Here is a 15,689-nt window from a genome sequence, read left to right as displayed (position 1 = left end):
CCAACTAAACACAGCTTCTACAGAGTCCCCTGGTTTTCATCCCATTTCTCCATGGGAGCCTAGGGATTGCTGACACCTGTGTTGTTACCTGTGTTATTATTGATGACGCTGTATCCAGCGTCTAAGTAGGTTCTAGGGAGCTGAACTCAGACCCATCCGGCTTATACAGCAAGAATTTAACCCCAAAGAGCCACACACTTTTTCTTGGTCTTGATTTGGCCCTGATGGGTCACCTTCAGCTTGTTGAGGTTTTTGTTGTTTGTTTTTTGAGATAAGGCTTCACCGTGTAGTGAAGCAGAAACTTCTGGCTCTTTGGAAAGTTGGTTACATCAAATGATGTTTTGCTGGGCCACACAGGTGAAAGGATGTCTTGCTAAAGCAACACACGAAAGCCTGTTTTTCTGAAGCAGACACAGGTGACAGGATGTTTTGATATCACAGACATATAAAAGGACACTTGATGAAGGGGTATAAATATGAACCCACAGACAGTGGGAGACGAGCACCGAGCCTTGGTTTGGTTTGCTCTGCCTCGCTATTCCTTATTAAAGACTCACATGTGCACGCCTGTAATCCCAGCACTCTGGGAGGCAGAGGCAGGCGGATTTATGAGTTCGAGGCCAGTCTGGTCTACAGAGTGAGTTCCAGGACAGCCAGGGCTATACAGAGAAACCCTGTCTCAAAAAAAAAAAAAAGAAAGAAAGAAAGAAAGAAAGAAGACTCACATGTGTTGGTTCGCCTTACTTAGCGGTGCTGAGCTCTACTTGTGCTGACATTGAGAGAAACGCCCAAGAACTGCTCTTGAGGTTTGTATGGCAGCTGGTGGCTTCAGTGGCCTTGCCTCGGACTGGTTGGCCAGCCTGGCAATTTCTTCAGGATTGAACTATAGTTGCTGGTTTGCGCCTGGTGTCTGCCTGCCTAGAGGACTGGTCTACAGCTGCTGAATTGTATTTGGTGTTTGCTACAGGACTGAACTGCTGCCAAAGATCAAGCTTGCTCCTAAAGAGCTATTGCTGAACAGGTCCACTTCCCCCATATCCTAATAACTTTTCTCTTCCAGTACCTCTGCTGTTAGAGGAGAGGTTGAACCCTTATTAAAAGTAGGTTGCAAAAAAAATTATGCCTACAGTGTAGCCCTGTTTGACTTGGACCTCACTGGGTAGACCAGACTGGTCTTGAGTTCACAGAGATTTACCTACCTCTGCCTCCCTGGTGCTGGATTTGGAAGTCTTTACCCTCACACCCAGCCTGGTTTTCTTCTTTTACAATAAAGAGGTGAGTGAGATATGATAATTCTTTTTCTTCATCTGTTATTTGTTTGGGTTTTGTTTTGTTTAGACACAGTAATACTCAAAGAAGTTCTCATCTGTAAACTGAGACTCTAGCACGCTGATGACATCATAGAGGAGAACTCCAAGAGAACAGTCAGAGCTTCCCAGAAGCTGGGCTGTAGTTGAACTGAGCTTAGCTTTAGGAGATCCAGAAAAGGGACTTTGGGTTCTACACTTGAGCTGTCTTTGTTCCAGGGGCTCCAAGACAGTCATGGATCAACCTTCAAGGACGGGCGAGTCTTTCCACGAGACACACCCCGGTAGCTTAGATCCAAGCCATCACTTCCACCCATCATCCTCCCACCCTCAACCCCACCCCTCCCTGCGTAGGCCAAGCCGCAGTGGCGTTCATTATGAGTCTCCTCAACATGGGACGTTCCAACAACCATCCCAACAGCATGCTGGGTTCCATCAACAAAATGAATCCCAGCATTTGCGTGAGTTCTCAAACTTCCATGATAGTGCTTTCTCCCATCATTCCCATCAGCAGGACAGGGCCCATTTTGCCACATTACCTAGTAATACCCCTCATGCCTATGCTGGCTCTCACCCAGTTGCTGAGTCTCAGCAGTCTGGTGGACCCCATCCTTCCCACCAAGATGACCCTCCTAGACCCAGTGAAGCTATGTCCCAACCCTCCTCTGCTGGCGGCCGCTATGCTCAACCTCACCACCATGAGAGGCCTCACCATCTTGACCCCCAGCAGAACAGAAGGCAGTCTCAACTTTCAGAGAACATTTCCCATCGCTCCATGGAAAGATCTCGCTCCCCAGCTGATCATCATGAGGGCCATCGAGTCCATGGCGATCAGCGCTCTGAGCGGGGTGAGCGTCACCACCACAGGGAGCAACGACACCATCGTGGAGATCGTGTGCATCACAGAGACCGTTTCCACCATCGCTCCCCAAGCATCTCCCAAGTCTCACACAAGTCCCACAGCACAGTTGCCACCTCTCCTTCTCATGTGGGATCCAAAAGCACAGCCAGCGGGGCTCGGTCCTACTTTGGAACTCGATCTCGAATTTTCGGCAAAGTTCATTCCAGGGAGAGCTTGAAAGAATCGTCTTTGAGTGAAGGGGAGGATCATGTTCAGAAACGCAAAAGTGAGTCTTTCCTGGGGTCCCCACTCAGACTTCTACTTCCTTGTTCAGATCCATGTGGCTCTAGCCCAGACCCTGAACTCGCTTTTCAGCCATTAGAAAGCCCAGTCCTCAGTCGTGTGTGCATTTAATCAGCCATTCACTTCTGGCTGCCCACTGCCCTGCCCTTTACTCCTTGCACTATTGACACTGAAAGCCTTGCCCCGCCTCTTCTAGCCTGAGCTTCATTCACTCACATGTTCATGTCTTCACCATTGAGGACCTAATCACATGTAGATTCCCAGTCCTCCTGGGTCCTGGCAGTCAGTGCACGGAAGAAGTTAGGACAATTGCTTCACTCACAGGGTCCGAAGCTAGGGTTGGGTGCGATCCCAAGCCATCTAATGGCAGGAGCCTGGCATCTTGTAAATCAGGAGATTTGCTTTTGTGGATTCTGTGACCACATTTGTCCTACTAAACTGTGAAACACTCGCTGAGGACATATCCTGAGTACCAATACTGAAAGGAAAAACCAACTTACTGGAAGGCATGGAGAAATCTCAATGGTTACAGTCTTCCAGACTCTGTGCCTACTAGTTTAACACAAACAGCAGCCGGGCGGTGGTGGCGCACGCCTTTAATCCCAGCACTTGGGAGGCAGAGGCAGGTGGGTTTCTGAGTTCAAGGCCAGCCTGGTCTACAGAGTGAGTTCCAGGACAGCCAGGGCTACACAGAGAAACCCTGTCTCGAAAAACCAAAACCAAAAAAAAAAAAAAAAAAAAAAAGTCAACACAAACAGCAAAAGTCTCATGAATGACCAGAGAAAGACTAGTTACTTACTGAAAGGGCATAAGAGATGTGGTCGGGGGCAGGATGGCTTAGCAGGGTCTTAAACAGGAAAAGAGGTCACCAAGAGGGTGGGATGGTGACAAGAACCAGGTTTTCTTTAAGTTTCCACATGAGCAAAGATAAATCTGGAGTTGTAGGATCGGGAATGCTCAGAACCTGCCAAACCAAATCCCAAACATTTTGGTCCCTGGTGTGGAAGGTATACGGATGGTGACCCCAAGACTAGTACAGGACAAGCAAGATGGCAGGCACATTAGTGAGTAGACAAGGGAAGGATGCTAAAGATGCCCATCTGGGAGGGTACCTGGGATCACTGCACCCCATCACTACCTGCATGAGCATAACTTTCTGACTCTCTTGCAGAGGCCCAGAGGACCCACAAGAAGGCGCACACTGGGAATATCTTCCAATTGCTATGGGAAAAGATAAGCCATATCCTTTTGGGTCTCCAGAAAATGATATTCTCACTGACCCACTCACTGGGCTTTGAGACCTTTATCTTCCTCGTGGTCTGCCTCAACACAGTCATCCTTGTGGCCCAGACTTTCACTGAGCTAGAGATCCGAGGCGGTAAGAGTCGGGTGGCTTTGTCCCTATGCTGAACAACTGATGTGGCTCTAGTGGTGAACTGTCTTCCCATGAGCCTGATCCAGTGCCAAGAGGTCTTTACAATGTATGTTAAGCCTGGCAGTGGTGGTGCATACCTTTAATCCCAGCACTCAGGAAGCAGGGGGACTCAGATCTCTGTGTAAGGCAACTGGTCTACAGAGTGAGTCCCGGGATAGCCAGGGTTACACAGAGAAACCATATCTCAGATAAACCAAAAATCAAAAGCAGCAGCAACAACAAAACCCTTATGTTTTTTCATCTTCACCCACTGGCAACTTACTGACATTCCCAGAAAACCCAAGAACTGCAGGCCATGCTGTTCACAATGTAGCCACCAGGTGGCAATAGGATCTGAGTACTTCACACCGGGTGGGAAGGGTGCAGGCAAGACTTCTCCCAAGCTGCCCTGGAATAGTAAAGTGGAATGCCTAAGAACACCCTTGAAGCCCAGCAGAGCCAGGGGACTGCAGAATCACTCAGTGCACTGCATGTGCTACCACCATTCAAGGTTACAGTTTTAGAACAGTAAATGCATTTATGCTTATAAAGAAGTCTGCCAAGCCTGTTTCTTGTTCCTATTTTACACACAAGAAAACCCACAAAGTGGGCAGTTAAGCCCTTTAAAAGAGCTAGGGGACTGGGCTTATACCTTTAATTCCAGCAGAATGAAGCAAAGGCAGGCAGATCTCCATGAGTTTGAGACCAGCCTGACCTACATAGTAAGTTCCAGGCTAGCCAGAGCTACATAATGAGACTCTAGTCTAAAAAGAAAAAAACAACAAAACAAAACAAAAACAAAAGGATAAAGCATAACACAAAAACAAAAGCATCGCAGCCGGGGGGAAAGCCTGGGTGTTTGACCTACATGAGGTCCTGGTAAAGAAGTGGGGAGGAGCGGACGCCCAGGATTCTGGGGATTGTCACTGAGAAAGCCTCTGGTGTCCCCACAGAATGGTACTTCATGGTCTTGGACTCCATTTTCCTCTCCATCTACGTGCTAGAAGCCATCCTCAAGCTAATTGCCCTGGGCCTGGAGTACTTTTACGACCCATGGAACAATCTGGGTGGGTGGGTAAGGTTGCGACAGGATGGAGAAGGGGCACTGAACTGTGTGTGGGGAGCTAAGGGCAGAAAAGGGATGGGGTGGGTGGTTTTGGAATGCCTGTGGGTCTGGGCTGAGGGCCTGCCGGGGCCTCCCTGAGACTGAAGCAGCGCCCTGCCCCGCCCCGCCCCCACGCAGACTTCTTCATCATGGTCATGGCAGTGCTGGACTTCGTGCTCCTCCAGATAAACCCACTCTCATATTCATTCTACAACCACAGCCTGTTCCGGATCCTCAAAGTCTTCAAGAGTATGCGGGCCCTGAGGGCCATCCGGGTCCTTCGGAGGCTCAGGTCATTACCACCAAGGCTACTCACCCTTGTGGGGATTCTCAAGGAAAAGGGAACATGGGCCTGGATTTCCAGGGAATCCATGTGAGCTGTTTCTGGGATGGTGGTGGGTTGTCACTGTGGCCCCTTGTGTGCATGGCATGTCCCTGGGGCCCATGCATGGATCAATCTATTTCCCTAGGAAGGATTGAATGAACGTCACCAATGAATTAGGGACACCTTAATTTTAGTGCCCAGTCTGGTTACCAGCCACAGCTCTCCACTTCCATGCCCACTAATTCAGACTTTCTCTCCACTGCCCACAGTATCCTGACCAGCCTCCACGAAGTGACCGGAACTCTGAGTGGATCTTTGCCATCCATCACAGCTATCCTCACCCTCATGTTTACCTGTCTCTGTATCCTATGCAGTGGAGGTCGGGCAGCTGCTGGCCTAGGGCAGTTGGGAGTGGGGAGAAGCAGGTCTAGAGGGCCTGAGTGCGACCTGGTGGGAGGTGGTTCAGCGGTGGGGGAATCTGGTAATGGTTTGACCCTAAGCAGTTGCCAGTCCTCTTTTCTGTGGTGCTCCGGGCGCTGTTTAAAGACTCAGACCCCAAGCGCTTCCAGAACATCTTTACCACACTCTTCACCCTCTTCACCATGCTCACCTTGGATGACTGGTCCCTCATCTACATAGACAACAGGGCCAAAGGTGGGCAGAGGCCAGGGTCCGCGGCCTGATTAGCAGACACTAATGGCTTGGTTACGTCTGCCATATAAGGGCTGCTGTTACCTTCTGGAAAGAGTTGGGATGCCTTTTGATTGACGTTTCCCTCCCCCAGGTGCCTGGTACATTATACCCATCCTCATGATTTACATCATTATCCAGTACTTCATCTTCCTCAAGTGAGGCGCCTGCTTTACTGCCCAGCTACACCTTCGGGTCATAACCCACCCCAGCCCTCTCACCCCCATCATGCCACACTGCACTCTAAGGACAGGATGTGGCCTCTTCTCTGGTGTCCCCTTTGAGAGCATCCCACTGTCTCCTCTGCAGCCTGGTGATTGCTGTCCTGGTAGATAGCTTCCAGATGGCGTTGCTCAAAGGCCTAGAGAAAGTGAAGCTGGAGGTACCACACACGTGGGACAAGGATGGGGGTGGGGGGTGGGGTGGAAGAACAACACTCCAGGGAGGAAACCCTGGTAGAACAGAGGCCTTTTCTCTGTGCAGAAAGCTGCACGGGTCCATGAGAAGTTGTTGGATGACTCTGTGACAGACATCAGCAAAACAGGTACTGACCAGTCCGTCCTCCTGCCCCTCTGCTTCCCCTTGAGAGTAGCCAGGCTGGTTCAGAGGTTTAGACTCTGAGACATGAGGAGACTTATCCAAGTTTAGAACTTTGGTCCAAAGGACTCTAGACAGTCCTCTAAAAGCCAATTAAATGTATCAATTTTTGAAAGACCTTACTTGCAAAACAAATTATGGTTTACCAAACTACTGCTTGTAACTAATGTTCACGGCCTGTAGCAGTTGGTCTTCCATGAGACATTTACAACTGACATTATGAGTCACTTAGACTCAAGGTCACATAGACTCATCCAGACTTAGATACTTGGGAGGGGGAGGCAGAGGAGAATCAGAAGTTCTCAAGCATCCCAGACTATATGAGTGAGACATTGTCTCAAGAGAAGGGGGGGTCCCAGGGGATCTCATGTTCTCTTCTGGCCTCCATGGGTGGGTAGGGCACACACAGTGCACAGACATGCATGCTGACAGAATATATACAGAAAATTTTTTTTAATCTTTGAGACAAAGAGAGAGGAAGAAAAAGAGATGAATATTAGAATCTGAGTTTTTAGACCCTGTTGTAAGATAAGCATAAGAAATTACCCACTTATGGTTGATAATTACCTTAAGCAAAAATATAAATTGGCTCCAATTAACAGAGAGTGCAGGAGACTTGTGGGATGGCTCGGTCCAGCACTCGAATGATAATGTGGATCTGGTCTACATTCTGCCTCGTTGCCTTTGATGGTTGGTTGGTTGGTTGGTTGGTTGGTTTGTTGGTTCGTTGGTTAGCTGGTTTTAGATTTTTTTAAGACAGGGCTTCTCTGTGTAGTTCTGGCTGTCCTGGAACTTGCTCTGTAGACCAAATTGGCCTTAAACTAAGATCCACCTCCTCTGCCTCCTGAATACTAGGATCAAAGGTGTTTGCTCCCTCACCCAGTCCTCTCCCTTCGTGAATCCAGCAATTTTCCTCGTCATCCTCCTCACCATGTCCCTCCTTTTCATCCAGACAATACCCAAATGACTGAGGAGGCCTTGAAGATGCAGCTTATTGAGAAAATGTTTGGCAACATGTCAAAGAAGTGAGGAGATAGAAGGAAGGGGGGCAGGGCGGGAAGGGGCAGGGGGTGGGTGGGTCCAGGGCAAGAGGTCTGGAGGCTGGATGGTAGGGTGGAAAGCCAAAGAACATTGCCTGTCTGCCTTGGGTTGAAGGAAGTAGGTGGAGGGCTAAGGCTTGTTTCCAAGGCTACAACCGGGACACGGGTAACATAAGCAACCCTGGACAGCAAGGAGTGGTTCCCAGATCACAGAGGACTTGTGTTGGTTGCATTACAAGGATCATACTAGTAGCAGAGCGCTCTCTCACTCTGTGTGTGTGTGTGTGTGTGTGTGTGTCTGTGTGTCTGTGTGGGCTGAGTTGTTTTGTTTTGTGACAGGGTTTCTTTGTGTAGCACCAACTGTCCAGGAACTTGCTCTGTAAACCAGGTTGGCCTTGAACTCAGAATTTGATTGTCTCTGCCTCCCAAGTGCTAGGATTAAAGGTAGGTGCCACCACTGCTCAGCTTCTCCTGACCCTGGTCAGATGCAGGCTCCATGAGGGTGCCAGAGACCCAAAGAGAAATGCTACTCTGTTACTGCCATTCCTGTCCATACTGCCAGGCCCTTTGCTGGGTCACTGGCAAATTTCAGCCAAGTGGAAGTTTGGGTACTATGGAGAATCATGTGGGCGAGGTCTGGAGATCACATGATGAAACCTCATCAATACCCATCCCTGGCCAGGCCAGGTGAAGATCCCTGGTGAAGACCAGGCTCTTGGCAGCTGTGACTCGGTGCTCAGGCTTAGTTCTCTTAAGTCTCTCTGTGGAAGCCAAGCCCTGTGCTCCTCCCCACAGCCAGTCTGGCTCCAGATCATCTTACAGGTCACAACTGCAAGCTGATATTCTCTGGACGCCACTCACCAGGACAGAATCCAACATCTGCAGCCTGGCATTCGTAGTTATGTATGATCGGGGTAGTGCTAGCTTCCCTCAGATCACAGTCATTGATTGCTACCTATGACGTAATCTTGTTTTGCCCACATTCTTTTCTAAGATGACACATTCACTACTGCCAGGCTTCTGCCTACACTGTGGTTTTCTGGTTAGATATTGATATGAGGCTCAGATGACCAGTATTTGAGAGAGCCAATTTAAATTCCTAACTACTGTCACCTCCTGGGTCACTCTCCTGTTTGTCCTACATGTTCCAGGATCTGAGCAACCATTGTGGCCTCTGCCATACTTCTTTGGGGGTATCGTCCCTACTGGTCTCCCCTCACTTAGAGTATTTTTCAGTATAGTTTTGTTTTTTTACTCTCCATTGGGCTTAAGTTCTGATCCTAGATCTTCCTCTCCCCTCTGGATAAAGTCTTGGCTACTCCTCTACCAGGGCCGTAGGCACTGTGCTGACACAATGGGTTGTATTGTCTGGGTCCAAGGTCGAGACCTCTTTCTTGTTCATCTCCACACCTTTGGAGCAACCTGCTTTTCCTAATCCCAGTGTGTTTGGCAAATGGATTGATAAGATCCAATGGGTGGATAGATGAGTGAGAAAAGAAGACACGGGGCAATAATTGGGGGGATGGATGTTGTTTAGCCTGAGTGGGTGAGGGAGGGGCAGTAAGCATGCAGTGGTTGGGTAGGCAGGTGGTTGACTGGGTCCCTGGAGAGGCTTGCGTAGATGAATGGGCAAGATGGAGGTGCGGGTAGCTAAACGATGAGCCACTGCGGATGCCTCTATGTCACAGACACACACAGATTTTTGGGGCATTGGAAAACAGTCAGTCAGACACATAACGTATAATGGTGTATGCTGGTAATCTCAGTTCCTTGGAAGTCTGAGGCAGAAGAATCACAAGCTCAAAGCCAGTCTGGGCAACTCAATGGGAATTCATCTCAAAATAAATATGCAGGGGTTAGAAGAGATGGCTAAGTAAAGCAACCTCGATACACATGGATCCCAACTCACTAGGTGTCACAGTACAATCCTGGACCTGTAATCTCTGTGCTGAGGAGGATGGAAAGGCAGGAGGATACCTGTGACTCACTAGCCAGTCTGTCTAGCCAATCAGTGAGCTCCAGGTTCAATAGCAGACACCATCTTAAAAGTTAAACTAGGGAACGATAGAGAAAGACACCCAAGGTTGACTTCTGGCCTTCACATGCACACACATGTATACCCACAGGTACACATTCATATACATCAACACATACATGTGTACACAAACATATACACATCTACAAAAGAACAAATACATAAAAAAGTGAAGTGTAGAGGAGGAGACATACTGGAGATGGACACCTAGGTCCTGGCAAGGAGGGCCATGTTCGGTCCTTAGGAGCCCAGTCCTTGTCTCTGCCCAACCCCAGGCAGCAGGCGCTCCACTTCCAGTTCCTGCAGTTGGTGGCAGCGGTGGAGCAGCATCAGCAGAAGTTCCGTTCCCAAGCATCTGTCATCGATGAACTTGTGGACATTGCATTTGAGGTAAACCAGGAAGGAGAGGGGCAGGGGGAAGAAAAGGAGAGGCTTGGGAGGTAGAAACTCTCACTCAAAGCAGCTTGGCATTGGCAAAGGCTGGCCCTGGTTCATTCACACAGACCCTATCTGACCCTACAGGCTGGAGATGACGATTACAGGAAGTGACCCTGAAGAATACTGACTTGAGTTTCTGACTACCTACCTGGATGGGTTGGGACAAGGCCCTAATGCTGCTGGAATTATCCAGAATCGTGTTGGACTGAAGTCCCAATAGAGTTTTTAAAACTATGGGGGGCTCTGTGTCCTCATTGGCTAGCCTGAAGCAAAGATTAAGGGGGAGTCAAACAGTGTGCCACAGGCTTATGTCAGAGTCACGTGTGTAAGGGGCTCGTCTTGGGTCTCCTCTGGCCTCACCAGGTCCCAGTCTCTCAGTTCAGTCCAGCAGTGCATTAGCAGAGGTCAGAAGAATGTCACAGAAGGGGAGCCTGGGAAGAGGATGGAAGACCAAATGTGGAGTCCTTAGATGAGGAGAGCCTATCTGGCCTGGGGTTGGGATAAAAAAAGAACAGACTGAAACATCTCAAAATTTTCAGGATTGCATCAGAGGCCAGGCTTGGGGTTCAGCACCCAGGAACTCAGGCTTACCAGGAACCCCAACATTTACCATAAGGGTAGCAACTCAGTGGGAATACTAAGAACCCAAATGGATAGTTGGTGGTGCACGCCTTTAATCCCAGCCCTGGGGAGGCAGAGGCAGGTGGAACTCTGTGAGTTCCAGGCCAGCCTGATTCCAGAGTGAGTTCCAGGACAGCCAGAGCTGTCAAGAAACTGTCTTGGAAAAACAAACAAACAAAACCCTCAAAAACTCAAAGGGCCAAGTATGTTGGCACACAACTTTAACCCAAGCATTTGGGAGGCAGAGGCAGGTGGATCTCTGAGTTTGAGGTCAGCCTGGTCTACAAAATGAGTTCCAGGATAGCCAGAGCTACACAGAGAGACCCTGTCTTCAAAAACCAAAAATAAATGAAAAATTTAAAAAATTTAAAAGAACCTAGAGGTTTAAAAGAGTGAGAAGAGCTGTGGAGATGGTTTGGATCTCAGAGGGCAAGATCGCTGCTCTTCAGGAGGTCCCAGGTTCAGTTCCCAGCACCCACATCACACTGCTTACAATACCTATAACTCAGCTCTGAAGGATTTGACAGTTTCTACTGGTCTCTGTGAGCACTGCACTCACACGTACAATCCACACACAGACACACATATAAATATTTTTTTAAAAAAAAAGTTCTATTAGCTAAAGGTCATTAACATCACCTTCCCCACTGACGTTAAACCACAAAACCTTAGTGAAGGCCTACAGAAGGCCTCTTATCCTTCTAATAGATGGAGACAGCGCCTTGTGACAAGGACCAGTTGCTATTAGGAGAGGGGCAAAGAAAATGGCTACTTCTGCCCAGCCTGCTTTAGGGCTCAGATGAGTCCCACACATCCTCCCACAAGCAGGATGTCCAGAGCCCATGTCCACAGTGGGAATTCCAGTGGGACTCTCGTCTATGCTAAGTACGGAGACAAGGTGAAACTGAGTTACAGCCCAGGGGGCTCCCCATCAACGGTCAGCCATCTTCTGTCATTTATAACAATATTTGTTTTAGTTGAAGTCAATCTAGAGGGTTGTGGAGGCTGGGAGGTGGTGGTCTGACCAACGCTCACACTCACCACTAGTCTGGTCCAGGCAGGGTACGTAAGACAGAGCATCGCTTGGCAGCGGCTCCTCTCCCTAACCTTGCTTAGTTACGCCCAGGCCCAGGAGTACATCAAGCAGAGAAAATGCCATCAGGGATTTGGGCACGGATTCCAGGGGTGGAGAAGTCACTAGAGACAGATGTCCTGACTCTTGCCTCTCCCTGGGCTTCACACATTCATTCAACAAGTATTTCCTGTCACCTGCCCTGTACTGGCTCCATGTTTGGCATCTTCTACTGGATGGAACTTGGGAAACCTTCCAAGTAGTGACTGTACAGCACAAACAGCACTGCCACCGGGTATCAGGCTCTAGCAGAGGCAGGCCTGCAAGTTGTCCCCTCAATATCAAATCCAGCCCCTCAGTGTGTCAGGCTTCCCAGATGGCTCTCGGCCTCCTTTCCCTCCATGATGCAGCCTTTGAAGGCAGTAGACGGAACCCCAGCTGCCCTGGTGCTCATGAGGTCACAGAATTTGGGTGAGAGAATCAGGCAGGAACAAGTTAGGTGTGAGATCTTTCTTAGGAAGGAGGTGTGAGATAGTTACCCTGTCTGGTTACCCTCCCTGCAACCCCTGTGATGCCAGCTTGAGCCTAGCACCTCCTGGTGCTCCCAAAGCAACTGGTGACTCCGGCCTGCCCCCAGGGTAGATCCATATTAGTATATCTGGGCAAGACTTCTGGACGTGATGTAAGTGCTGGCTTGGGGGAGGGGCAATGTACACTCATCACGGGGTTACTTCCTGCGTCTCCAATGTGTGCGCATTCTGCCTGGTGCCTCTGCTTGTGTGTTTCTAGGCTGTATTGCTAGGGCCTTCAGGACATGTCTACAAGCACCTGAGTGGGTCCTGGAACTGCCTCCCCTCACTGTTTGACCATGTGTATAGCAAGAATTATAACTACAACGAAATGTACAAAGAATCTAACACCTGTTTCCTTCAGTCCGACATGACATTGACTGGTTCCTGTCCCTCCTGAGAAAGTGACCCCTCCAGGTAGCTCTTGCTCCCTCTGGAGCCCCATGGCTCAGGTTCCTTTAGGAATCTTGCCCAGAGCAAAACTCTGAGAAAATACCTCTGGGAAGGATGTGAGAGGCATGCACTGGCTTCACGACCTCTGGCCTATGGGAACTCAGGAGAGAAAGTCACCTCCAACCACCATTATGCACGAGAATATTTGTCAGCTGGGAACTCAGTGTTGTGGGGGCCATGAAGTTGAGTAGCCATCTTACACAACTGTTCAGTTCCAAGAGTCCAGCAGGATATGGGCTTCCCTTCTAGAGCTGACAGACAGGGAGACTGGACTGAATTGGAGACTGATTGGAGGCCCGTCTTGTAGCCAGAGACATGCCATCCCCACAAGGCCTGGTGTCAGGGCCGTAGAGGGCTGTCGTCTGGGAACTTGACATTCCCCCAATATGTATGCGGTCAAATGTTCCAGACATGCTGCGCTGTAGTGGTGCATGACTGTAATCCCAGCACTAGGGAGGCAGAGGCAGGTGGGTCTCTCAGTTCAAGACCAGCCTGGTCTACAAAGTGAGTTCTAAGACAGTTAGGGCCACACAGAAAAATCCTGCCTCAGAAAAAGAAAAAGTTCCAGCTACTGAGGCATGAAGGGCTGTATTTGCTGCTGCAGAATGTACCTTGCTAAAGGGAAGCAAGGGTCTGTGGGTGCCCCGTGAGCCTGCTATCTGGTGCTCTTTGCTGCTTCACCATTTGAGGGCAACAACTAGATCTGTGCCACTAATAAACTCACTGGCCTGAGTCGCCAGACTTTCAGCCCTCCTGACCCCAGTTTTAACATCTTCCTCCTCGGAGTCCCAGCACAAACCCTGGAAAAGATGCTGGTCTGATTCACACCCCTCCTGTAGCGAGTCTCCGGCATATGTCTTCTGTGTCTTTGTTTCCTCCTCCCTTACCTTTGAGACCACTGAAAATGTCTGGAAGAGGGGCTTCCCTCTGAGGACTGTACCCTTAGTACTACCTCAGAGGGCTCAGCAGGGGCTCCTGTGGGGGTTAAGGGCATGGTATCCGGTCAACTGAGGGGTTGCGAGTCACTGGGAGCAGAGTGAGGGTCAGGGTGGGTGAAACACACAGGAAAAAGCAATGCAAGAAGCAAAGCCAGAGCTTTATTGCAGCAGACATGCCCGCGGGCCTGAGGTGCCTCTGCCACGCTTGTTCCCGTGGGGTCCTGACGCCGTCACCCTGGGGCCGGTCACACCCGCATGCAGTCATGCTTTAGAAGCTGAGTGGTGTTCTCCCAGGGGACTTCAAGGACCTCAAAGTTGCAACGCAGCTTCTGAGGGGGAAGCACAGAAGAAGGAGGGTAAGCTTGGTGCCAGCCTCCTCCTCCCTGAAGTCAGCCCTCTGACTGCCACGTCTCTCTGGAGCCAGGGACAGACCATTAGTGGTCCCAAAACATGGAATCAGAAGGCAGGAGACGATCCCAGCTTTATCAGGCAACTCCCACCACAAGAGGAATGGCCAGTCTCTCTTTCCTGCACTCCACCCTGGCCTGAGTCACACAAAAGCCAAACAGAACAGGTGGAGCCATTGCCTGACCAGATAGACTAGTCAGGATGGACAAGCTAAGGGCCTCAGACACTGCACTGGATCAGGATGGGGTCAGAGCTGTTACCTCCTGCTGCTCTCCTGCGGCCAGGGGGCAGGTGGTGAAGTCCATGTGGTCTCCAGAGACTCTGGTCTTTGCGCACTGGGTGCTTTCTATGTCCATCGTCAGGTAGAACTTCATGCCAGCCACCAGCTGGGAAAAACCAAGGCAGGTAGAGAGACGCCTGGAGTCTAGTGCTCTCTATGCTCTCTCGCCTTCTGCAAGTCTCCCACTTCCACAAGCAAATGCAACCCTCTGGCCTACATATTCAGACCTGGAGTGGAGGTGGGGACTTCTATGTGTGACCTAAGGGTGGAGCAGAGCCCTAGGCTGAGCAGGAAACTAGGTGCTCAATACCTGTCTGCAGCTAGGCAGAGGTGGTGAATGGCATGTGATAGCGACACTGGGCCCTCCCACTCTCTCTGACAGGGTTAGGGAAGTGTTAGCCAGCGGAGGTTGGATCCTGCATTTCTTTGATATTTAGATAACGTTGGTTGCCAGAGGATTTTGCTATTTATCAGTTTTGTTTTGAAGTACTTCATAGAAAGGTCCGGGCCTTATGGTTGTTTTTAGTGCCCCCTTGTGTTTGGTAGCAAGCCAAGCAGCTCTCTGCTTGTCCCCTGTCCCCTGTCCCTGTCCCTCTCCAAATTGTCCCTCTCCCTCTCCACAGCCACTCTGTTCCATAACTTGTCCCAGCCACCGCACCTGACATGACGCATTGATGACTTTGGTGTCTTTGAAGTAGTAGAGGCTGTCGCTGCCCATATTGTAGCTGGCCACAGCTGCCTGTGCGGCCTTTTGCACCCGCGGATCGTTGGGTGACAGTTTCTGGCGTTCTCCCGTCCTGCGGCTCCGCAGCTCAGCACGGGCGTCCGGGGACAGAGTCAGAAGGCAGAATGCGAGCAGGCCAAGGCCCATCGCCAGCGGGAAGTGAGGACGCGCCATAGCCGCAGATTCAGTGTCTTCAGTGTCGGAGCTCCATCCTGCACGGCTTTTACATCCTTCGGGGGCCCCTCCCGGCCCCGCCCACCGCCTGCTCGTTCCCTTTGCAAGCCTGCACGGGCTTGCAGGTGCCTGGAGGCGACTGTACCTCCCCCACCTACGCACTGTAGGAACCAGAGGTGGCACACAGGTCCCAGGACCTCTACGTGTAGGGATGCTGGCCTATCATTCCTATCATCCAGGAGGGAGAGAACGACTCATAAGTTTGAATTGCCCTTAAGTTTGAATTGCCAAAAGCAATTAACTACGGTTAAGTTCTTACTGTCACTATCTTTTTCTTATCATGTGGTTTTTTAAA

General features: G+C 50.1%; 2 protein-coding genes across 2 annotated transcripts; one reads left to right on the top strand and one right to left on the bottom strand.

Annotated features, from left to right (window-relative positions):
* Nucleotides 1–1,542: 1,542 nt before the first annotated feature.
* On the top strand, nucleotides 1,543–10,206 carry Catsper1 (cation channel sperm associated 1). Its single transcript, XM_052173462.1, has 12 exons — nucleotides 1,543–2,434; nucleotides 3,623–3,829; nucleotides 4,819–4,932; nucleotides 5,109–5,262; nucleotides 5,565–5,656; nucleotides 5,806–5,949; nucleotides 6,080–6,143; nucleotides 6,295–6,367; nucleotides 6,469–6,529; nucleotides 7,535–7,607; nucleotides 9,933–10,047; nucleotides 10,180–10,206. Exons 1-12 carry the CDS (start codon nucleotides 1,543–1,545, stop codon nucleotides 10,204–10,206), a joined length of 2,016 nt encoding a protein of 671 aa, XP_052029422.1.
* Nucleotides 10,207–13,906: 3,700 nt separating this feature from the next.
* On the bottom strand, nucleotides 13,907–15,386 carry Cst6 (cystatin E/M). The gene is made up of 3 exons (XM_052173453.1): nucleotides 15,095–15,386; nucleotides 14,417–14,542; nucleotides 13,907–14,077 (listed from the first exon to the last, which is right to left on the bottom strand). The coding sequence occupies exons 1-3, from the start codon at nucleotides 15,332–15,334 to the stop codon at nucleotides 13,994–13,996; spliced, it is 450 nt and encodes a 149-aa protein (XP_052029413.1). The 5' UTR covers nucleotides 15,335–15,386; the 3' UTR covers nucleotides 13,907–13,993.
* Nucleotides 15,387–15,689: the final 303 nt, after the last annotated feature.

This window comes from Apodemus sylvaticus, chromosome 1 (genome assembly GCF_947179515.1).
Source record: "Apodemus sylvaticus chromosome 1, mApoSyl1.1, whole genome shotgun sequence".
Taxonomy (NCBI): Eukaryota; Metazoa; Chordata; class Mammalia; order Rodentia; family Muridae; genus Apodemus; species Apodemus sylvaticus.
The sequence above is the reverse complement of the archived record's forward strand: the minus strand, read 5'-3'. Positions and strand labels throughout refer to the sequence as shown.